Source organism: Mobula hypostoma, chromosome 9 (genome assembly GCF_963921235.1).
Source record: "Mobula hypostoma chromosome 9, sMobHyp1.1, whole genome shotgun sequence".
Classification (NCBI taxonomy): Eukaryota; Metazoa; Chordata; class Chondrichthyes; order Myliobatiformes; family Myliobatidae; genus Mobula; species Mobula hypostoma.
In genome coordinates this window covers 117102235-117128006 of record NC_086105.1, presented here as the reverse complement: position 1 = coordinate 117128006, position 25772 = coordinate 117102235, and the positions used below count along the sequence as shown (strand labels likewise).

General features: G+C 40.7%; 1 protein-coding gene across 5 annotated transcripts; it reads left to right on the top strand.

Annotated features, from left to right (window-relative positions):
- Positions 1-43: 43 nt before the first annotated feature.
- On the top strand, positions 44-24122 carry LOC134351988 (somatostatin receptor type 5-like). Of its 5 annotated transcripts, XM_063058988.1 has the most exons (4): positions 1264-1432; positions 4171-4226; positions 14111-14148; positions 15569-24122. In XM_063058988.1, the coding sequence occupies exon 4, from the start codon at positions 15632-15634 to the stop codon at positions 16730-16732; it is 1101 nt and encodes a 366-aa protein (XP_062915058.1). In that variant the 5' UTR covers positions 1264-1432; positions 4171-4226; positions 14111-14148; positions 15569-15631; the 3' UTR covers positions 16733-24122. The 5 variants fall into 5 exon arrangements, with proteins under 5 accessions (XP_062915057.1, XP_062915056.1, XP_062915058.1 ...); XM_063058987.1 differs by lacking the exons at positions 1264-1432; positions 4171-4226 and adding an exon at positions 44-364; XM_063058989.1 differs by lacking the exon at positions 4171-4226.
- The last annotated feature ends 1650 nt before the right edge of the window (positions 24123-25772 follow it).

Sequence of the window (25772 nt, the reverse complement as noted above, 5' to 3'; positions counted from 1 at the left end):
CAGTACTAACTGCACTCAGTGCAGCCCGCACATATGCCCTGTGTGAGTGTGCGTGTGTATGTGTGTTTGTGTGGGGGTGTGCGTGTGTGTTTCTCTCTCTCTTCCTCTTAATCTGCCAGTCACTTACTGCCCTAGACAGGATTCCGTGTGTTCTGCAAACTCGTCTTGAATACCACGGTCACCAGCAGAGCTCGCCTTCTCAAACGCACGGTGGAAGTCGAGGTGCTCTGAATCACCCAGCTCCAGCCAGTTTAAAGGTCGGGGGGCTCACTGAAAAACCTCTTCTCTTCACACTTCCCTGGGACTTGCTCAGATCTTCAGCCTACGCTGTTGAATGGCGAAGATGCTGGAAATCTCGCCACAGGTAAACAGAAAGTGCAGATTGATAAACAGAAACGTGTTTTTTTAAAAAAACTCACATTGTCTGATTTGTGTTTTGACCTGGTTCCTGCGATTTCCAGCATGCAGCAGCCAAACCTGTATTTTAACTTTTTTTTTATTTTAGGAAGGTTGCATATGTCAGTGTTTTTCACCCTAAGCGGACTGAGTCCGGTAAAAGCAACAGGTTCTTGTAAAACAATGTCATGTTAAAATGGACCGGCGACTACAGGGGAAGGACTGGACGAATGAGATGAGCTGGCCAGACGCCTTCAAAGGATCGGGACTGGTGTAATGGGCTGAATGGCCAGCCTCTGTACTGGATCGCGCCGTAGTTCGAGTCTAATAATGTACTTCATGTAAAGCGGTCATTGTGGTGGTCGAGACAGTCCAACCAGTTCACGTTGTTGGCTCTGCCGCACTTAGCCTTGGGCTTTGTGGGGGTCTGTAAGTTCGGTAGTGATGAGGCACGAGTTTATTTGATGTGCGTTACTCCGCCGCGTTTCAACTCTTCCTCGTCTCTGAAAGACTAGGAGTGGGAAAAGGTTTATTCCAATCGAAATGATGTTTTAAATAATTGAATCCAAAGATAGTTTTAGAGTTAAACACAAGGTAAATAAGGAAAAGATTTAGAAGAGCATTCAGAAGAAATTACTCCAGATCAGGTGCATTGGACGGAGATACTGTACGCCTCAGAGCATGTATTAACAGTAGCCGTTACATCTCCATTCAAGGTTCCGTTACGACAGATTAAGCTTTTGCCTTCTGGTCATAGCTTCAGTGCCGGCCGCAATTCCATTACCCGCAAAGGGTTAGCTCCAGACACGGGTTAATTACTGCAGCATTAGGTTAACAACAGAACCCGCGAGTTTCGCTTATTGTCTTCTACAACTGTGAACTGCGGACGCTTGTTGTTGCGTATACAGATAATCGGCACCAATCGGTGTTCTCCAGTGTTGGGACAGAGGGCAGCCGGGAGTGTGGGTCAGTGTTGGGACAGAGAGCAGCGGAGAGTGCGGATCAGTATTGGGATAGAGAGCCGCGGAGAATGCGGGTCAGTGTTGGAATTGGGATCACTGAGGGAGAGTGGGGATCACTGAGGGAGAGTGAGGATCAGTGTTGGGACAGAGTGCAGCGGGGAGTTCGGGTCAGTATTGGGACAGAGGGCAGCGGGCACTAGAAGGGCCGAGATGGCCTGTTTCCGTGCTGTAATTGTTATATCGTTCAGTGTTGGGACAGAGAGTAGCGGGAAGTGCGCGTCAGTATTGGAACTGGGATCACCGAGGGGCAGTGCGGGTCAGTGTTGGGACAGAGGACAGCGGGGACTGCGGGTCAGTGTTGGGACAGAGGACAGCGGGGAGCGGGTCAGTGTTGGGACAGAGGACAGCGGGTACTGCGGGTCAGTGTTGGGACAGAGCGTAGCGGGGAGTGCGGGTCAGTATTGGAACTATGATCACTGAGGGGGAGTGCCGGTCAGTGTTGGGACAGAGAGCAGCAGGGAGTGCGGATCAGTATTGGAACTGGGATCACTGAGGGGGAGTGCGGGTCAGTATTGGGACAGAGGACAGCGGACACTGCGGGTCAGTGTTGGGACAGAGGACAGCGGGGACTGCGGGTCAGTGTTGGGACAGAGGACAGCGGGGAATGCGGGTCAGTGTTGGGACAGAGAGTAGCGGGGAGTGCGGGTCAGTGTTGGGACAGAGGACAGCGGGGAATGCGGGTCAGTGTTGGGACAGAGGACAGCGGGGAATGCGGGTCAGTGTTGGGACAGAGAGTAGCGGGGAGTGCGGGTCAGTGTTGGGACAGAGGACAGCGGGGAATGCGGGTCAGTGTTGGAACTATGATCACTGAGGGGGAGTGCCGGTCAGTGTTGGGACAGAGAGTAGCGGGGAGTGCGGGTCAGTGTTGGGACAGAGGACAGCGGGGACTGCGGGTCAGTGTTGGGACAGAGGACAGCGGGGAATGCGGGTCAGTGTTGGGACAGAGAGTAGCGGGGAGTGCGGGTCAGTGTTGGGACAGAGGACAGCGGGGAATGCGGGTCAGTGTTGGAACTATGATCACTGAGGGGGAGTGCCGGTCAGTGTTGGGACAGAGAGCAGCAGGGAGTGCGGGTCAGTATTGGAACTGGGATCACTGAGGGGGAGTGCGGGTCAGTGTTGGGACAGAGAGCAGCGGGGAGTGCGGGTCAGTATTGGAACTGGCATCACTGAGGAGGAGTGAGGGTCAGTGTTGGGACCAGGATCACCAGGGAAGGGAGGATTAGTGTTGAGATTGTGATAATTAGAGAGTAAATGTCAGAGTTGGGACTAGGATCACTGGGGAGTGAGTGTTGGTGTTCGGAGAGAGATCAACAGCGAATGAGGGTCAGTGTTGGGACTGGCATCACTGGAGGGTGACAGTTGGTATTGAGACCAGGATAACTGAGGGGTTGTGGAGAGTGTTGGGAGTGGCATTGCTGGGGAGTGAAGATGATGTTGGGTCCGGGTTAACTAGGGGGTGTGGGAAAGTGTTGGGACTGGCATCACTGGGAGTGAGGATGGTGTTGGGTCCGAGTTAACTAGGGGGTGATGGAGAATGTTGGGGGTGGGGATGGTGTTGGGTCTGGGTTAACTGGGGGGTAAGGGAAAGCATTGGGACTGGCATCACTGGGGAGTAATTGTCAGTTGGGACTGCGATCACTGGGGTGGTGAAGGTCAGTGCTGGGAACAGGATTGACAGGGAATTGAGGGCCATTATTGGGACTGGGATCACTGGAGAGTGAACATTGGAATTGGGACCAGGATCATTGAGGAGTGAGGATTAGTGTGGGGCTGGGATCACAGGGGAGTGAGGGTTAGTGTGGGGTCCAAGATAACTAGGGTGTGAGGGAGAGTGCTGGGACTGCAATCACTGGGGAGTGAGGGTAAGAGTTGGGAATGGGATCCCTGGGAGTGTGGGTCAGTGTTGGGATGGGAATCAGTGGGGAGTGAGGGTCAGTGTTTGGACTGGGATCACTGGGGAGTGAGGGTCAGTGTTAGGACCGGTGTCACTGGGGAATGAGGGTAAGTGTTATGTCTGGGATTAGCAGGAAGGGAGGGTCACTATTGGGATAGGGATCACTGGGTGAGTGATAGTTAATGTTGCGACTGCAATCACAAAGAAACATAATTAGTGTTGGGATTGGAATGATTAAATCATTGTGGGCTGTACCAAGGAAATTAAATGAGGTAGGAAGCCTCTGTTTTCACCCTGTCTTTTCTAGGGATTGTTAGAGATAGTCCAAACTACTTTTTGCAACTAAAGAAGTTAGGTTTGAACTGATCGTTGCCTCTTGGCACTCTGCAAGACCCCATTAATAGCAGTGTGATCAGTGTCCAGCTGATACGCTTTAGTGAAGCTCTCAGGGTACAAGTTGCACATGACAGTGCGGAGAGCCCCTCAGTTCTTTTCTGCAATAACAATACGAGATACTTATATCTGAGGACCTCCATTGCATGAGTTCTACCATGGATACCTCAGTGATACACAGGCCAGTATCCAAGACAGGGCAGCACAATCTGTAGAGCTGCTGTTGCCCATGCCGCATGTTCCAGTTCTCCATGCAGCTGATCAATCCAAAGAAACAGCAGAGATAGATACATTTTGCACCAGTGGTGTTGCAGGAGCTGCCAGTCAGCATTATACTCAATGTAGGACTGCCTTAGGGACTCCAGCACCAGATTTTTCTTCGGGATTTACTCCTGAAGCCTTCCACATGAACGGACATAGATATAAAGCAGCTGAGGTTTGAGGTCAGTATTTTTCTTCTCCTAGATGAACTGCCAACCACGGCTGACAAGCTCCATCTGCTTGAAGTGACTTCTTTAAAGGTACCAGTAACCCATCTTTGCCCCTTCTCCTATCAGTAGAAACTGTTCCACCATACTTACTAGCTAAGGCACACATGAAGGTCAGGAGTTAGTTGTGTCTGTTAGAGGCTATTTGAGATGCACATCACTGAGATCATTTAGTTAGTAGTGGTGGTAAATCCCCACCTCCACCCCCAATGATAACAACCTTAAGAAACCAATATTTATAGATTCGTCTGAAAAAGCATAAGGGTTTAATACTTCACCTAAGAGTTGGTACCTCAGCATTGAATACGTTCCTGAAATGTAAGCCAGGATTTATGCACAACAAAGCAAAGGGATCTTGGGGAGATGAGTATTCCACTCACCTGTTCTGTTGTTCATCGGTAAGTTGAATCATAAATATATTCACCTCACTTACATCCATATCTCTTCATACAATTTTGAAATTTTCAATTAACTTTCAGTGTCAACATACTTTTAGAGGAGCTGTGGATTTCTATTACCTTCTTTGTGAAAAGTGCTACTAACTCTAATAGTTTCATTATGAGTTTTGCTATTGATTTGGGTTCTGCCCTGCAGGTTACTTCAATCATCCTAAATATCATCATGAAGCAACACCTTTAATCTTCCATATTCATGAGAATAGAAGCTGTGCATGACACCTGCCTTGGAAATTTAACCCTTTTAGGCAATGGCAAATTGTTTAACATTGCTCCTTAAAAATGCCACTTTTCGAGGCAATATTGTCTGAATACACTACTGAATTGACAGCCTAGAACATCAGTGCCTGACTATGTACTAGGCATGATTCATTTGAAACTTCTTTTAACTGTGTCATGCTGATAACAAGGATCATTGGAACCAGGAATATACTGTAGCTCGTGAGATTTAGCTATGGGTGCAAACCGCCTGGAAGTAGAGGAACTTGGTTAAAATTGTCATTGCTCAACATTTGCCCCTAAGTTAGAACACTGACACATTTGCCCCTAAGTTAGCACACTGTCATTTTGAGCACCTCTCCTAGGACTTGAATGCAAAAACTGGAGCAGGATCTTTAGTCCAGGGCTATATGGTTAAGCTAATGCCTCATCTGCTCCCTTAAATGGATGTAAAAATGTAGGTTTAGAATACTTATCTTTTGGTAAATATTATTCAGATTGTGAAAATATGAATCATGCTGTTGTGCGTTGGAACATGCCATGCACAAGTTAACTGCTAATGTTAAAGACTGACCACACTTCCAAAGTACTTCATTGACTATAAGAAAATTTGGCAGATACTAAAAAATCAAATGAAAAGGAAAATGTCCATGTATGACTTACTAACAATTTATTTACGTATTACAAGTGAAAGACCAGCTTGAAAATTTAATTTAATAACAATCATATGAAAGTAAGCCGTTGTGGCATGTTATGGCATACTGGTAAGGAATTTGCCAATGCATTATGTACAAATTGGTTAAAATGGCAATGTTGCCCATAATCCCACAGCAACAAATTGAAGCTATTTTCACCTTGATAAAGATCAAAGTAGTTAAGGGATTTTAGATCCTTATCTCCAATGCAAAAATATACTTGGGACTTTTACAACATCCCTTATACATAAGAAAATAATTATAGCTTACAAAAGAGAGACATCCATCACTAATAGTACTTTAAAATGAAAAAAATGAATCAAAGAGAAGGAAAAGAAGGCTTGATTAATGGGAACTTCTCTAATGCTGATATTCATAGATTTAATATTCATATCCTCTATATATATCTCCATTGGATGTTTTTGTAGAGACAGCAGTGTGCACTCTCCACTGATCATGCCATAACTGTGCCTTTTGTATGTAATGGGGTCATTTTAACCTTGAATGGTTGTGCCACATCTGTGATATCCAGTCAGACATCGACTGTATATCTTCCCATTACCCTTGACAAAATCAAATTTATCCCTAAATTACTTTATATTGCCCAATTTCATTTTTATGAATAATAATATTAAATATTTCTCTGATGCTCAAAATGAAAATTGGAAATCATTTACTTTTGCTTATCTTGTCTTTGTTTGATCCAGTTGCTTAGCATTGAAGCGGAGCATTAATAAAGGCAAGCTGCCTGTTAAAGATGGGCACGATCCAATGTTTTTTATTTCCTTCCCAATGGAACCAACAGCTGACTGGTATGACAGGCTCCTTGTGCAATGACAATGAGTATTAATGAGTGGATTTTCATGAAGCCTATGATATAGTTGAAGTTTCAAGTCTCAAGTTTAATTATTATTTAGCCATACCTGAATATAGCCAAATGAAACAGCATTCCTCCGGGCCAAGTTGCAAAACACACTACCAATGGCACACAGCACACTGTTCAAAGCACATAGTATAAATAGCACATTTGGTTACATTTTCAGAGAAACGCACAGTCGCAAAGAGGAAAGAAACTATAGCCCAAGTCCCTGTATTGACCAGGTCCAGCTTGTTCTTCCACCGAGCAGACAGTGGAGAACAGCATCAAGCAAACACTGCAAGGCAACACTAAATGAACACTGGAGGGCAGCATCAACAGAAAGGACCAGGCACCAACTCAGTATGAAATCCAGCAGCACACAGCAAGCTCCAGTGTCTCCTTCACTGGAGACAGCAACATGAGGCCCATGTCCTCACAACAACTGAGGCAATGCAGCTCCCTCGCCACTGGTATTTCCAATGAACCAGTGAACTGTTGCCAGTCTCCAACAGGGTCTTGCAATCACAATAGAAATGTCCAAGTCAATCACTTGAACCTTAGTTTTTTGGACTGCGCACTATTTAGATTCAATAGTATGCAACAAATCCAGGTGACAACACAACAACAGTACACATTAAGCCCCATCACTATCAAGCAATTTGCTAATGGGATAGTCCTGCAGTAAGTGATGTTCTGAGGATCCAGCAGTGACTTGGGATCATAAAAAAGATGTACAAGATGAACAAATACATCTTTGATTGGACCTGGATTGTCGCTGCGTCCACGTGTGCCACCATCTTTCCAGAAGCACCTTACCGGTACTTCCCATAGCTTATAAAGTGGCCACTGAGAGTATGTCTGTGGTCTTCTGCTGCTGTAGCCCATCCACTTCAAGGCTTGATGTGTTGGGCATTCAGAGATGCTCTTCTGCACACCACTGTTGTAACACATGGTTATTTGAGTTACCATTGCCTGCCTGTCTGCTTGAACCTTTCTGGCCATTTTCCTCTATCTTCTCTCATTAATGAAGTGTTTTCTCCCTCAGAACTGATGCTCACTGGATTATTTTTGTTTGTTTTTCATGCTACTCTCTGTAAACTCCAGAGACATTGGTGCATGGAAATCTTAGGAGATCAACAGTTTCTGAAATACTCAAACCATCACGTCTGTCACTAATAATCAATCCATGCTCAAAATTACTTAGATTATGTTTCTTCCCAATTCTGAAATTCACTCTGAACGCAACTGAACCTTTTGACCATCCTGCATGCTTTATGCATTGAGCTGTAGCCAATGATTGACTGATTAGATATTTCCATTACAGAGCAGGTGTACCTAATAAAGTGGTTACCAAGTGTATTTTAATATTACTTACCTGAAGTAAAGGAGGAAGAAAAAAAACTTATTCTTTAGCATTTTTTGCAAACTTGGACATTCCAAAATATTTAACAGCCAATGATGAACGTTTGAAGCTGAGCTATTGATATGTTCTGGGAAGTATGTTAGCCAATTTACTCAGCGTAATCTCCCACAAACAACAATGCAATAATGGCCAATATGTTAGCTGTAAGATTAAAAATTAATCGAAACATTAAAGAGAGGTTTCCTATGCTTTTCTGAGAATGCTGTGAGATTGTTTATAATCAGTAAATAAGGCAGACAGAACTACAGTTTGACAACCCGAATAAATGGCAACAACACTGTGATTAAAATCTACCTTCATAAATTGCTGTGAAATCCACGTTTTGAGCTGCTTGAGTTGGAGCAGACCATATTTCTCCAAAGGAACATAAAAGCATTTACAAATTCCATAGGCAACATGCAAGCCAACCAAAGCCTAGGTATATAGAGTATCCTAATCCCCTCCATGACACTACTGGACTTCAATTTGCAGTAGTTACTCATTACCTTGCACAGAACACCAGCTAACGTCCTATTGTTTAAAAGGTAAGTTAGGACTCAATTTAATGCCTTGACTGCAAACCACTGTTGCTTATTACAGTCCACCTGTTTGGATGCTCTGGGGCAATTGATCTGCTGCCCTGACATAGCTCACTGCCTGTCTTTGGGCACATTGTTTTTTAACCCCCGGCATGGTACAGTGCATCAGCTGCGCTCACAGAATAACTTAGACAGTTGCCAGTCAGTGAGGCCTCCCTCCACACCATCAGCCAATGACTCCCCTACCTCCATATCCTCCCACCTCACTATCTGTCAGGATGTCTCCAGATGTCCTTATCATTTGTAAATGTTGAAAACCACTTAAGATCACTTTAAGCAGTAGAAACAATGTTAAAGCATTTTTTTTTTAATTTAAAAGACTAAAATATGGCTCAAATATCTTTAACTATATTTTCAAAAGAACATTACTTATCTTTTTCCCAACAGCTGATTTTTCCCATTCATTTGAAGGAGGACTGGTGTGCTGGTGTCATCTCTCAGTTGACACAAACTCAGCAGGCAGATTTCCCAACTTGAGACATGGCAGGTTTACAAACATTCATACTGTCCCAATGGAACACTTGCTTAAGCCTGCAATAATGCTGGAAACTAGAAATGCTGCAGATAAACATCCCACTATATTGTCAGAGCCAGTCCCACAGAGCCAAACTCCTATCAGAAATACTGTTGTGATACTATACTAACAAATGTTTTCTTGTTAAGATGTTAAGCTGTCTCCTAGCCTACCATCGGCTCCCATATTAGCTAATATTCCCTGTAGTTCCATCCCTTCCTATAAGGACACACCTATCTCTGATCTGCCAATTTCATCCCAACCTTCAACAAACAGACACACCGATCATGTAAATTATTGTCCCATCTCAACTCTCCTCTACCTCTCCAAACTGTTAAATCAATAGATATTTTTTCTCAGTCAAGCTTTGGTCCTTGCAAGTTTGGAAATACTTTTAGTTAATCTAAATCATAAATAGCATTCCATTTACGTATGTCAAAAATATTCCTCATCATTTTTTCCCAGCTTGTCTTCAGCAGGTGAAACAGTTCTGAACTGCTAACAATAATGCTAAGACAAGATTTAAACACGTGACAAAAAGTGAGAGATAACACACAGGTCACAACAGAGACAAATGATAGTTGGATGCATCAGCCATAGTTGGATGCATCAGCAAGGGAGATGAGGCTGAATACAGGGCTATGGTAGGAAACTTTGTCACATGGTGTGAGCAGAATGATCTGCAGCTTAATGTGAAAAAGACTAAGGAGCTGGTGGTAGGCCTGAGGAGAGCTAAGGCACCGGGGACCCCTGTTTCCATCCAAGGGGTCAGTGTGGAAATGGTAGAGGATTACAAATGCCTGGGGATATGAATTGACAATAAACTGGACTGGTCAAAGAACACTGAGGCTGTCTACAAGATGAGTCAGAGCCGTCTCTATTTCCTGAGGAGACTGAGGTCCTTTAACATCTGCCAGACGATGCTGAGGATGTTCTACGAGTCTGTGGTGGCCAGTGCAATCATGTTTGCTGTTGTGTGCTGGGGCAACAGCCTGGGGGTAGCAGACACCAACAGAATCAACAAACTCATTCGTAAGACCAGTGATGTTGTGGGGATGGAACTGGACTCTCTGACAGTGGTGTCTGAAAAGAGGATGCTGTCCAAGTTGCATGCCATCTTGGACAATGTATCCCATCCAATACATAATGTACTGGTTGGACACAGGAGTACATCCAGCCAGAGACTCATTCCACCAAGATGCAACACAGAGCATCATAGGAAGTCATTCCTGCCTGTGGCCATCAAACTTTACAACTCCTCCCTTGGAGGGTCAGACACCCTGAGCCAATAGGCTGGTCCTGGACTTATTTCCTGGCAAATTTACATATTACTATTTAATTATTTATGGTGCAACGGTAACAAAAACCAATTTCCCCCGGGATCAATAACGTATGACTATGACTATGACTATGACTGTGACTATGACTAAATGATGAGTATCTCCAGCACAAGTCTAATCAGCTACCTTTCACCATTGCACCATTATTATTGTTGAAAGCCAGATCTTCCACATCCTGGGGGTCAACAATGATGAGAATCTCACCTGAAGCATGCGCATGAATATCACTGTTGTAAGAGTTGGTCAGCCTGTGGTGAAAAGCTTTCTTCCTGACATCTCACACTCCCCAGAGCTTTTCCACATGCTGCTGTGAAGGATTATAGGTTATTGATTAGTAAAAGCATCAAAGTTTATGGGGAGAAAGCAGGGGAAAGCAATTGAGAAGGATAATAAACCATGATCGAAAGGTGGAGCATATCGATGGGCAGAATGGCCCAATTCTGCTTCTATATCTTATGATTGTATGAACATATTCAGGGCAAACTTAACTGGTGCACCATCCCCTTCCCTCACCATGAATGTTCTTTGCTGCCTGGCTGCTATCTATAAAACAAACTGTAGTTTCTCAAGCCTGTACCCTCATCTCCACCACCAAGAAGGACAAGAACAGTTGGCACATGAGAACAGCACAGCCTACAAGTTCCTCTGAAAGTTGTACACCACACTAACTTGGAAACATGTACCATCTAAATCTTGGAATTCCCTGTACAATGGTACTGTGGGGATCTTTTCACAAGGAGACCTGCACAAGTTCAAAAATACAGCTCAGCATCACCTTCTCAAGAGCACTTGGAAATGGACAAGGAATTATAGTAAACAACAGGAATTCTGCAGATGCTGGAAATTCAAGCAACACACATCAAAGTTGCTGGTGAACACAGCAGGCCAGGCAGCATCTGTAGGAAGAGGTGCAGTCGACGTTTTCAGGCCGAGACCCTTCATCAGGACTAACTGAAGGAAGAGTGAGTAAGGGATTTGAAAGTTGGAGGGGGAGGGGGAGATCCAAAATGATAGGAGAAGACAGGAGTGGGAGGGATAGAGCCAAGAGCTGGACAGGTGTTAGGCAAAAGGGGATACGAGAGGATCATGGGACAGGAGGTCCGGGAAGAAAGACAAGGGGGGGGGACCCAGAGAATGGGCAAGAGGTATATTCAGAGGGACAGAGGGAGAAAAAGGACAGTGAGAGAAAGAATGTGTGCATAAAAATAAGTAACAGATGGGGTACGAGGGGGAGGTGGGGCCTTAGCGGAAGTTAGAGAAGTCTTGTCTTTTAAATTATAGTCTTGTCTTTTAAAGATCGTTGGCCACAACATCTTCTTCCAGCTCCTTTCCATAATTGTCCAACTATACTCAACAGATTCCATTTTTATCTATTGGTTATAACTTGAGAACTATCTGAAATATCTTGACTTGTTTCCATGTATTACTGCTAATTTATCATCCCCCCCCCATTTCTAATTTATATTCTGCTTCTCATTGATATAATCTGAAACATAATGTCAGCTTCCACATTTATGCAGATAACATTCAATTTTGTCTCAGCACCACTGAATTAATCCTTCCACTCTTCCATAAATGATTTGCTTGTCAAATTTTTAGGACAAGAAATATTGTATTGAAAAGAGAAAATTGCTATTGGTCTCTGTCACAACCTTTTTTACCCAGCTATTGAATTTAGCACCCTCCATTTTATCTGTATAAAACTGAATCCAATTGTTTTTAACTTTGCTTATCATAGCTTACCTCCAGTTAAGTCATATGTCTTCTATTTTGTACCCTAATAGTTTTTGTTTATTTCATGATATTATCCTCCTGCTGAAAATTTCATCTGTGCCTTTGTTGCTTCCTGAATTAAGAGTTTCAGTGCACTCTCAATTGGTTGCCTCTGCATTGGCTCCTTTCATAAATTTGAGGTAATCTATTACTCCATTGTCTGTGTCCTAAGTTCATATTTGGTCCTATTTGCCAACCACTATTGCCAGTCTGATCTACATCCTATTCGCTCCAACTCAAGCAAACCCTTAGCTATAAATTTCTCACCATTGTTTTTGCAGTCTTGCACCTTTCTACCTTTGTGTTACCCCAGTCTTACGGTTTTCCTGTGTTTGGATTTCTAGATCAGTCCCAAATGTACTCATTTAATTGTTAGTTGCCAAAACTCTAAATTGTGGAATCCATTGCATTTCTGCTTCCTCATTCTCTCTTCTCTCCTTTCAAATATGTCAATCTTCTGAAAATATTTCCTCATGTCAAATTTGTTTGGTAGTGTGCCTGCAAAATGCCTTGGAACATTTGGAATAGCAATTATTCATTCCCCTCCGTAGATGCTGCCTAACTTGCTGAGTTCCTCCAGCATTTTGCTCAAGATTTCTAAGGTTTGCAGAATCTCTTTTGCTTATAGATTATTGTTCCCCCATTGAATTAGATGTGGAATTTTACACATTATTATTCAAAGATAACCGGTGGAGTCTTTTGCTCTCAGTTCAATCTTTATCTCTCAAGTAGAGCTCCTAAAAGCAAGGAAAATTGTCATTTTTCCCATTGCAATATGTGCAAATTGATGGCTAAATATCCAGAATGGTTAAAATAAAAAGCTTTGAGACAGTTTGAGGTTGTGAAAGTGATCACATTAACGCCAAGATTTTTTCATTGAGTAGGTCTCCAATATAATGCCCTAGCTTAAAGACAGAAGATTCCAGCCAAGTTTGGCAAATCTGCAGTTTTCTTTGATTCTCTGACAGATAATTGCAGCTTTTAGTCAAGAGAACTGAGACACTTTAGGGACAAATCTAGGAAAAATAAATTTTGTAGAATGGTTACAGAACAGATGGAGGCGTTAGGCCCATTAAATTCATATAAGCTCTATTAAGAGGAATCCAGCTAGTTCAACTCCTGTCCACTTCCCAATGGCCCTACAAAATCATTGTATTCAGAAACTTATTCTGTTCCCCTTGAATCTTAACATCTGTCTCTGATGTTATGCTGGCCGTGTATTTTTGTGTACGAAACAATACAGTCCGCATATCATTGTGGTTTCTTTGCTATCTAACTTCATGCTATGTTCCCAGCTGCTTTATCCTTTCATCAAAAGGAACATCTACCCTGTCTGACACCATCATGATTTTAAATATTTTGTCAAATCCCCTCACAACTTCTGATTTTCAACAAGAACAACCCCAACTTTTCCAGTTTATCCACATAAATAATTTCACTCAAACATTGAATCAATGCAACAAACCTCTTTTCTCATGCTGTTATATATTTTCTGAAATATAACAGAATATCTTTGTATGATATTTAACCAGACAGACATGTGAAAAAAATATTTATGCTTATTACCTTACTTTCTAGAAACCAAATGTTGACAATTAGAAATAAAGTAACCCAGAGCAGAAGAAGAACCTTTGGCCACTTGGGAGTGTGTCAGGTTTTTGAATAAGCTATGCTATTAGCTCCACTCCACTGTACTCTTCCAAATGTTTTCCTTCAGGTGAACTCAGTTCATTTTCAAATGCATAATTAAGTCTGTTTCAATTATCCTTCCAGGCAATATATATAATGTGGAAAAAGTATTATTTCCCCCAGTTCTTTTGCCAAATAAGTTAAATATCTGATCTCATTACTGGTTGGTAATGGTAATAATATTTCTTTCACCTTTTACATTCTGAGGGGGAAAAAAACCTCTGCTTATCCAGTTCTGAATGTAATTGATCCTTCATCCTAAGTATTTATCGTGGTATGTCTTTGTGTCATCATCTCCAGTTGCTGGAGTTATATATGATCCTGTTGTGTTTGATATATGAAAGAATACGCAACAATTTTTTATTTCCTCAGATCTTTGACCAGGTTAAGACTGAGTCAGGAGTCATAAGGTAAATATTATTGACAAAGTTTGTGTTCTCAGCCTTCTTTGGTTTAAATTCTTTTTAAAGTAGTTCTAAGACATTAAATCTCAGTTCATTTGGTGCTAAGCAATGACCCATTGTCCTAGAGAGGCTCATCTATTATTGTACAGATTTTTCTACATTTATTGAATTATTCATAAGGGTATTTCCATCTCGAAACTGCTTCGAGTAGCAAACAAACTGAAGGCCAACTTTTCTATTGCAAGCTTCAGGGGTTCTTGGTAATATCCACCAACTGAAAAATAAACCATTGTCAGCAGAAGTTGTAAATGTAGCTGAGGGTTTGGCTGCTAACTCATGCTAAATCCATGCAGTGCAAACAAGATAGAAAAATTGAGTGAAGTGATTCCCACTCTTTCGGAGAGTTTCAATTAAATGCACTCTGGTGTCAGGTTGACTACAGGTTCAGATTGCCTTTAAAAATATGCAGTTTGCATCAACAGGAGGGGCCCCGTTTATGCCCTCAATGGAAAGACAATTTATCTGAAACTGCAGTGCTCTCAACAGCTGACTGGACCAACCCGAAAGAATATAGTCTCTGGAATAACATGACCCCACAACATTCTGACTCAGCAGTGATGAGTGCAGTTCAGTGAACCCACAGCTGACAAGCCTGGTCACTTCATCCATTTCTGTCCACTCGAACAAATTGAGTATTAGGATTTCACAGAAGAGCTTTACAAGATTTGAGAATTAAAAGAACACAATGTGTGTTTAGATACAGATAAATATTTACCTGAAAAAATGAAAAGATGCAAGGCACCATACTCTTTACACTGTTAGCTTGTATTTGCAAGTCTTTTTTTTAAAAATGCAATCTCTAATACATCACTCGCTATAAATCTTATAATTATTTCTAAATCAGCACCATTTTCAAGCAACCATTATCTTTTTGACTTTAAGTCACAGGACACCATTCATTTCTTACATTATCGATCCATTAAAACAAAAGCATTACATGCTTCGAACACCAGGGAGATTTGACATAGATCTGCGGAGCTTAGCCCGTCCTGCCTTGTAATCTGAACTAACATCCTGTATGGATTGAATTATGCAAACATCAGGTTAACAATTAACAAATTGAAAATCATTACATAGACCTTTAGGCTTGACAGACCTGTACCACCATTCAATTAGATCACATCTGATTTGTAAAATAACCCTCCACCTGCCTTCTGTGTTTCTTATATTTTTAAACAAAAACGATTTTGAAATTTTGAATAGACTCCAGCTTCAGTGGCTTTTTGCTTTCCAAACATGGTCCTGATGTTAGCTCTAAAGTTCTAATGTTAACAAAATGCTTCATTTTTCTGGACATCATACACCAAAGGAAACCACTTCTTTTGATGCCATGACTTCAACAACTTCTCAATTTTCTTTCCCCTAGGGGCTCATTGGGCATGAAAACAGTCTTGTTGAGAGCAAGACCTTGAGGACTACATTGCAAGGAATGGAGACTGCAAAGATATCTACTGACCCTCTCTGGGAGCAAAGCACAGAGCAAGTCAATGTCACATCTTTCAATAATGAATATGGTAATTGGACTAATAAAGACCCATTTATGTCCAGTGTGAGCACCATTGTGCTTCCTGTAGTTTATTTCATTGTCTGTATAATAGGACTCAGTGGGAACACTCTAGTCATCTATGTTATTGCACGCTATGCCAAGATGAAGACAGTGACCAATATTTATATCCTCAACCTCGCTGTGGCTGATGAGCTCTTTATGCTTGGACTGCCATTTATTGCCAGCCAAAATGCCCTGAGCTACTGGCCATTTGGATCATTTATGTGCAGACTGATTCTCACTGTCGATGGCATCAATCAATTCACCAGCATCTTCTGTTTGACTGTATTGAGTATTGATCGATACCTTGCAGTGGTACACCCCATTCGATCTACCAAATGGCGCAGACCCCAGATAGCAAAGATGATCAATGCCTCAGTGTGGGTATTGTCTATTGTGGTTGTCCTCCCACTCATCATATACTCCGGTGTGCAAAAGGAAATAAATACTTGCAACATCAACTGGCCAGAGCCCAAGGCCATCTGGTCTGCTGCCTTTATCATATACACAACAGTGCTGGGCTTCTTTGGCCCACTGTTAATAATATGTCTCTGTTATCTTCTGATTATAATCAAAGTCAAGTCATCTAGTGTACGTGTTGGATCAACCAAGCGAAGAAAGTGTGAGAAAAAAGTTACTAGAATGGTGATCATCATTGTCGTTGTGTTTGTTATTTGCTGGCTTCCGTTTTACATCCTAAATATCATTAACTTAATTTCCACCTTGCCTGAGGAACCTGTCATTGTGGGAATATATTCCTCCTTGGTGGTCCTTTCCTATGCCAATAGCTGTGCCAATCCCATACTCTATGGGTTCTTGTCAGACAACTTCAAGAAAAGTTTCCAAAAGGTTCTGTGTTCATGCAAGTCCAATGGAATTGAGGATGCAACTGAACAGAAACAAGAAAAGAGTCGATTTCCTGATACATGCACAACACAGAGATTGGCTGAACCCAATGGCTGCATGCAAACCAGTCAGCTTTAAGAAGGTATCCCGGTCATAAATAATGCTGCTCCCGGGTTCCGACAAGGCTCTCATCGATACTTGGTTTTTAAGCAAATGCTTGCTGAGAGTCCTCTGAAATAGTCTAAAGATACAGAGCCCTCTCTGCACAAAATACGAGCATTTATTGCAAACGGTGGTGGTCTTTTGACATTTATTTAAGATATGTGTGTATGTATGTGCAGTTATTCTTAGGAAGGCATGAGCTTTGAGAGTCTGTGGAAATCATTTAAAATGTACCTATGGTAAGAGTTGTATTTCCCATGTAACGTACATTGTTCTATTTTGTTTGCTGAACTGCCTTCTCATTTGATTGATGCATTTTATTTTAGGAAATCATTATCCTTTACAGTGAGAGTTCTACACTGAGTTCCCGAGATCCTAAAGTAAGCTCACACAACTGGCACAGCAAATCGATTCAATCCTAATCTGAGGTGCAGTTTGCATGTTCTCCTTGTAATTTATTAGTTTTCGATTGGGTGCTCAGGTTTCCCTTCATATTCCAAAGACTTTAGGTTGGTAAGTTAATTGGTCACAGGAAATTTCCCCTAATGTGCAGATGTGGGGTGGATCTGGAAGGGATTGATGCAAATTTATGGAGAACGAAGTTGTGTGGACGTGTGTGGGTAGATGGCATGGATTCAGAAGACTGATGGGCCTGTTTCTGCCATGTATAACTCTATGATAATGACCACACTTAAGCTGAATAATGCATATCTTTAGTTAGCAGCTAAATCGAGATTAATCATTAACACAGAGGCAAAAGAAAGGCAATGAATAATGTTGGCCTTCCCCTTGATTTATGAGTACAAATCCATCCTAGTAAGTGGGTGATTCCTTGAGTACCTCATGTTTTATCAATCTGGTAATGTTGACTTTTATCTTGGGAAATCTCTGCACAGGAAATTAAGTGTAAAATTCTCACTGATTATATTAATGGAACTTGCATGAAGGAAAGACAAAGCGTATCTCAGTGATAGAAAAGAGGAAGCTTTATTCCTTCATTCATCTTGTGTTACAGCTAAATTCGAGGTTACCAATTTTGAAAATTGGATAAGCATCTCACCACAGAAAATCTCTCTCTCAGAATACACACACCTTTACAAAGAGTGAATTCTGATATTCGGTCCATTTTCTAGGAGTTAAAATAAAATTGGAACAAAATGGGGGTCAGTAATGGGAACTCTCAAGGTAATTTTGCTATTCAATCCAAAAGAAATAACATCCCCTTCCCGTCTGATCCTAACATGTGTTCCTCTTGGTTGTTGCACTTTCAACAGCCTACAAGCAGCAGAGTGAAATGATGGGGCAAAGGGTACAGTTTAACACTGGAAATTTGGAGTCGATTGCACTACATGCCCTGGCTGTCCCAGTTTAACTAGCTTTAATTGGAATTTCTCATTTGTAAAATTTCCTGTGGTGTTCTGGAGATCAAAAAAGGAAGATGAATGATTTTGATGAAGGTGTGTCTAAACTGACTTCTGGTGAGCCTCCACCAAAAGCATCTTTTCATTACAAAAGGCTTTGTAAAATATTTTTAAAAGTGAGCATGAGCAAATAAGGGTAAAAACTTCATAAATAAACCATGATACAGACCGAACGGAGACATATGACAGAATTGTAAATTACTGGTATCCTCCTGTGCAGTGGGAGATATGAGGTGATCACACAAAGCATTGATGAATACCAGTAGCAGAATAGAAATATTGCAAATGACCGAGCATGAACACATTGTGCAATATGTTATACTCCAGTAGTTTCTTGTCTTCAGAGTCATTATGCGCGCATGGCAGACCGATGATAATGTATCTGCAGAAGAGAAAATGCAACATTCATTAGTCCTATTCCAGCCCATTTTCAGAAGAAAAACCATATGCTTTAACTTCATACTGAGCAAAAATATCAGTCCTGTGAAAGATTATGCTAAAAGTCTAATAATTGCTTTTCATCTCATAGTCCATAACAATAGTGTAAAATATGCCACCACTCATTTTAGCCAATATTGTACTAAATGTTACCCTTTTTTATACTCCTCTGTGATTAGCGTGGATCCTTTGGTGAAATGTCTGTAAAATAGTCTGTTTACATTTCTTACTGTCAAAGTATGCTCGATTTTTCTTAGTTTTGAAGCATAATATCAAGGGACAATCACATTTAAAGTGTCTTTGACAAAAAGAGCATGTTAACTGTTTTTGTATCTAGTTCCCTCCAATGGGCTTGCGGGTAAATGTGCTGCTTGTGATTCCAATTATGCTAGTGGGGTCCAAAGATGGGTTGTCAAGTGTAGTTGCATATATTCCAATAAGTTTCAAAGCAAGATGTTGCATCCATCATTCCCCAAGCCTATATTCCTACAGTTAATCAATTTGCTGAGATTTTCTAGACAGTCCACATGGAATGACTGGTGCCTCTCAGTACTAATTGCCAATAGATTTAGTCATTTCTATACCATATAGAAGTCCAGAACTTCCTGGAAAAACTCTGCTGCTTACTTCCATATTGCAATCCACAGCAATGGGGTAGAGCTCACAGGGATTCTCCAATATTTACATTGGGATTTGGCTCCTGAATCCAGTACCAAGTTGGAGATGCAAAGGACTCTTGAACATATGCATTTCAATGAAGGTTGAGTGGCTGCAAACAAAGAATGGTTAAGGAATAAATAACTTGTGTCTTATTATTTGGGCATGGTTTAATGATTTTCATTAAGGAGCAGATTTCAAATGCTTTGGCCTGAATTATTCCTTTAACTGAAAAAGGTAATAATTTTTCAGGTTTTTAATTATTTTATTTTGAATGTTTTTTTTAATGACTCTGAAGATCCAAGACAGGGCTTTGTCTGTCTACCAAAATGTTCTGGAGAAATTTTGTTGGTGGGACTTGCTCTGAGCGCTTTCTGTCACATTGCACAAGATCCTCTCGGGGCTTAGTCATCAGTTTCACCATCTTAGCCGTCTGGAGCAGCCCTCCAAATCCAGAGAAGATAAGATGATATGAATCAGTGATGTTGATAATGAACTTGGATGGCTGATCCACTCATAAAAATCAGGGCCAGCAAATTCTGCTCCTCATGTGAGACCTATGGAGGCTAAACATTTGTTGAAATCAAGCATAGGCACTTAGTCCAGAAGGGAGGCAAGAGTTATAAGTCATAAGCAAGAAAATGAACCTGAGGTTAAAGTTGGATTAGTCATGATATCATGAATGCCAGAGCAGATTTGCAAAGCCATGTGGCCTACTCCTACATTATCAGCAACCTCGTCCTGTTAAATACAGTATGTCTACATTGTATGGGAAAATAGGATCCAATCATTATTAATAGGGTTATTAAAGATTAGTAAGCACAAAGAATTGAGTGAGTTTGGTGGTATGGGTTAATACCTGTCCCTCCACCTCTGACAGATTGAGAAGCCCTTTGAGAAGCTTCTGTATCCAATTTAAAATGATTCTGGATCTTATTTCATTTCTGAAATCCTTTATGAGTGCTCTATCTCTACCCCTTATTTCCCACTCTTTTTCTTTGGTAGCCAACTAAATAACTGGGTGTTTATAGTTCGGGGATTTGGCTGCTGTAATCGTATTTGGGACACCCTGGCATAAATTATATACAGTATAAATGAGTTTATGTTTCCTTCTGGTTTCATTTGGACAGATAATAAATGCAGATCCCCTTTACTGTTGCATCCATATCCTGTATCCACATGCGTAATTTGTGTGCCCTCACATACACCTAACTAGTTCTAAAACTATCTTCTGGGAAGTTGTGCAAGAAACCAGCAGGTTTCTTTGACTTTCTTTCCTTCAGTTTTTTGAGAACACTTAACCAGTTGCAATCAAGGGTCAGCTGGAGACGTTGTTATCCTTTGAATTAAAACCTGCTTTAAGACTTGAGCACTTCAGGTGGATGCTCCATTTCAGGACTGGAAAGAGTGCTGTACAGCCAACAATATTACCTTTCTGATGAAATATTACATTCAGGTCCTATTTACTCTCAAAAGGACACAAAACAACAGTGGAACTTTTCCCCAGTATCTCAGCCACTACTAATCACTCAACAAGCCATCAAAAATAGGATCTTGTCAATATCAAGTTCTTGCTTGTGGGATCTTAATATGTACAAATTGATTGAAGTGTTTTCTATATTGCATTGTGACAACACTTCCAAAGTACTTTATTGATTGTATAGTAGTTGTGAAATTCTGAGGTCATGCATGGCCCACATAAATGCAAGCTTTTTCTTTTCTCTATGCACCATTAGACTCGTTTGAAATTATATCTGGAAAATCTCAGATACAGACCTTCAGCCTACCATTATATAACAGTATTCTAATGAATTGAAACATGATCTTTTATGATCAAGGAATCATTAGACATTGTACCATAAACAATGATACTTTCGGGCTATATCACTGCTGGATTTTTTTTCAGGAAGGAGTGAGATTTCAGACAGGTTAGCCAGGTTTAGTGGATCAGATATCTTCTTCAAAAAGAGGAGGATCATCACTAAACAGGCTAACTTGCCAATTCTGGTTGAATGTGTCCTTGTAGATTCTGTTCTATGACCTGTTGTCTGACTGGCTTAGCTCCAAGCATCTATCACTTACTACAACCCCACCCCTGCCCCCACCGCAACATGTATACACCTCAGATACCACAACCTCCTTAGTCTGATTGGAAACCAAAATGAACATTCTTTAACTGATTGGGCGATCCTTAAAACTATGTCAAACAGCAATTTGTTGCATATCACTGGTGCATTCGAAAATAGTAAGAAGTAATTCTGAAGAAAATTTTAAAAAATTAAGATTTGATTCAATTAGGCATTGATTCCCAAACAATTCTTATTTTTGTGTACTGACAGTTACTGCAGTTAGTAAACTCTTTTCTACAATTTCTGCTGGCAATGAGCAAATTTGCGCCTCTTTCCAAATGGCAGCAGTAAAAAGCTAATTTGGAGAGTTACTGTTCTCTGTTCAGTTTTTATCAGGCCAAGGAAAGAAATAGAAATGTCCATCAGAAATACATCAGTAAACTCCTTGACATACTGGATCCTACGATATCCATCATCTTGTCATCAAACCCCAACTGAATGGAAGATTAGTCACATCGTCACAATCTGAAAATCCAGAGGAATTCCAGATGCTGGAAATCTGCAAATAAAACAGAAAATACCAAAAACCTTCCAGCAGGTTTAGGCCTTTGGGCAAAAAATGTGTACTCTTTCCATGGGTGCTGCTAGACCTGTTGAATATTCCTAACCCTTTCTGTTTTTATGTTTACAGATCTGTCTGCTCATCTTCATGCCGATTTAGATTAATTCATGGGAGCTTAATAGGCAATCAATCTCCAAAATATAAATTCAGTATTGTGGTGGATGTTAACTGCTAGAGATAACAATTTTATTCTACTATAATATCTCTCTCACTCGCTCTCTGGCTATCCATCCCATAGGATGATGATGGTTCCTTGCAGTCAATAAGTGGGGTTTGGATACCCCACTCCTCAGAAAGGAACAGCGTGTGCATGAATGGATTTTAGGTGAGTAGGGGGTTGCACAGGTCCAGACCCACCCTCTCAACATCCCCTCCCGGATCCAGCGGCATGGTGGGGTCCAAGACGGCTGGGGGAAATTCTGTTGCAGTGAATGGCCAGACCAAGCTTTGCTGCAAGGGATGCCCTTTCCATGCTTCATGGCACATGTTTGCTAGATGGCCATTGACCCTACAAGAGGGTTCATCCACCCTTTGACAGGTCTTATTTTTTGTTCTGCAGGGTGTCTAGTCACCTTCCTCACCAGGCAAGCCTGGTGGGGGAGCTGGTTTAGTCGCCGACCACCCGACCATGTAACAGGTACTACTGGGTTACATGGTACCAGTAGCACTCAGACCAGTGACCTGACTCTAATATATAAGGAAAGTGAAAATGAGAGAAATCGTCAACTTGGAATATAACTAACATATTTGAGTTAGTTCCCTTATATATGCTAATTCAATCCCATGGAAATTAAAGTCAAGCTGTTTCTATAACAAACTGAAAATAACAGACATATACGCAAATTTTCCCTACACCCATTATACTTCAAGATTCCAGTACTTTCCTGTTTTACTCCTGTTCTCTCAGCAAAATAGCCTTTTTGTGAAAAAAGTCAGCAGAGTTAATCCAGTCTCAAATCCAGGTCAATGTGGATCCATGTCACAGAAAAAAAAACAAATGAAGGCTGATTTGATTTACCTTGCTGTTACATCAAGTCTGCAGTTTTGAACCCCAAACATTAATGTATATAGAAATTTTAAATCATTTTGCTGAAGAATCTTGCAGTTATGAAATAGAATGAAAATAGTTTAATATTTTTGCCTTTGATATATAGAAATATGCACTCATTAAATCTTTGGCTCCAATGCAAAGATTGGTGTACAAAAAGAGAAGAAACTTATTTTTAAAGAATGTAAGACAAAAGCTTTGAATATGAATTGCACCTATTTGTGACGGTATGTGATAAGTGATGGGATGTAAGGTTCAAAATGTGCTTTACTTAGGTTGGGATAGCAATTCACCTAGGATGTTAGCACCAAACAGGCACCAAAATAGCGACCATCTGTTTTCCTGTCCACCCAATGTTCCCAAACAGCATGAGAAATACCACAGGAATCCAATACTGCAACATCAGTTTAGATTAGCAATTTAAAATGTATACTGTCAAAGGCGCCCTGTTTAAAGATAGGAATTGTCAAACTACATCCCATCACACACTCTAATAGCCAGAATTCTCTTTAAGTGTGGTCTGGTGCAATGAAAAATATAAAGAGGTATCAAAGCAACTCAACAGAGATTTGAATGATTATCTCGCTATTATGTGGCACTTTAATCTAAATTTAATATTTTCAATAAGAATGATTATTATTTTTCAAATATTGGATTCAAGTTGCTGTATTTTTAGACAAAGAAATTATGCAGAGAAATACAAATTAAAAGCAGTTTGACTTCCCATGAAGGAACACTGTAACTGCACTAAAATATAGTTTATTATAAATATTAAATTAAAATTTAATCCCCATGAAAAGAATTATATTTGTCTAGGTGGATCACTCAAAGTATAATCTTATAAAAATAATACATAATATCTAACATTACTCAAGTTCATTCAAACTATTATCAATACTGTGTCCAAAACAAAGCTGGAATGTGTAATAATAACTGTGAAAAGTATTTAAATGTCGTCAGAAAATGCCAAATGAAATCGCTTTCACTATTTTCCTGTTATTAAGATGATATGTTAACTGTGTCATGGGAAGATTAATAAAGGTTATTTCAGGATTGAAGATAAAAGAAGAAATTGATTTAACAGTAATGTTGTTGTTATTTATGTATGGAATCAAACTCTAAGGGATTAAAATAAATTTATTTCCCTTACCTGGCTGATGTGAATTATTTTTCTTCTCACCTTGTTTTAAAAATACTAATGCTGGTGCTCCTGAATAGTTCTCGCTGAGAACAACCAAGGGTTTTTCATAAAATCACATGGTAACGTTTAAAAGTTTTTTTTAAAAAATCACACCTTCTCCAGCTTTTTCTCCGTTCAAAGTATCCACACAAGAGTTTACTGTGAACCTGACCACTAGGAGTTGTGGAAAGCAGAGAATGAATGGATAGCAGGCTTGAGCCAAGTGCTAGAAGCAGTAAACTTGGGCTAGATTTAGTTCATAGAACATAGAACATAGCATTGGGCAGATCATTTGGCTCAAGATGTTGTGCTGATTTTGAAATCAGTTTCCACTAAATATTCTCTTCCTGGGTATTATCCATATCCCTCCATTACTTTCACATTCTTGTATCTATCCAAAACACACTTAAAATGCACCAAACTGCTTGCTTCTACCATTACCCCTGGCAATCCACTGAAGGCCACTCTCTGAATAAGAAACTTTCCCCTCACATCACCCTAAAGCTTCCTCCTTCTAGTATTAAAAACATGCCCTCCAGTATTTGACATTTCTATCCTGGGAAAATTAGATGCACAAATATTGTAGTTAAGTTGAAACTGTTGTTTTATATCTTAGGTGAAGCACACAATAATGGACTTTAAAGAATTATTATGCAGTAATCAATTATTATAATTAACACCATAGAATGCGTTCATTAGTCCTGCATTCAAATAGACACTATTAATGTAAGGAGTAGAACTGGAAAAAGTGTATTATGATCTCCTAGAGAAAGTGTATTATGGTCTCCTAGAGAAGTAACTACAGGATTAATTAAACATTAACTTTGTTATCTTACAAGTTAAGCAAGATTAGAATCAGGATTACTATCAATGACAGATGCCACAGAATGTATTGTTTCGCAGCAGCAATACAGTATAAGAAATAACAATTATAATGAGGTACAAAGTAAATAGTGCAATAGATGAATAATGAGATAATGTTCATGGGTTCAAGGACCGTTCAGAAATCTGATAACAGAGGGGAAAAGGTTGTTCCTTAAACCTTGAGTGTAGGTCTTCAAGTTCTTGTTAGTAACTAAAAAAGGCATAGCCCAGATGGTGAGGGTCTTTAGTTAAGGATACCAACTTCCTGAGACACCACCTCTTGAAGATCTCCTCCATGGAGAGGGGCCTAGTGCACATGATAGAGCTGGCAGTATCTAAAATCCTCCTCTGACCTTGTGCATGAGAGCTTCCGTAACAGGTAGTGATGCAACTAGTAAGAATGCTCTCTGCTCTACATCTGTAGAAATTCGCAAGAGTCCTTGGTGACTAAAAAGTCTAATGAAGGAGAGCCACTGGCATGCCTTCTTCATGCTTGCAACAATGTGTTGAGCCCATGAAAATCCGCTGAGATACTGATACCCAGGAAGTTGAAGTTGCTCCTCCTTGCCACCTCTGAATCCTCAGTGTCAACTGCTGTGTGTTCTCTGATTTCATTCCTGAAGTCCACGATCAATTCTTTGATCTTACTGGCTTGAATGTGAGGTTGTTGTCGTGACACCTCTCATGCAACTGATCTATCTCACTCATGTATGCCTT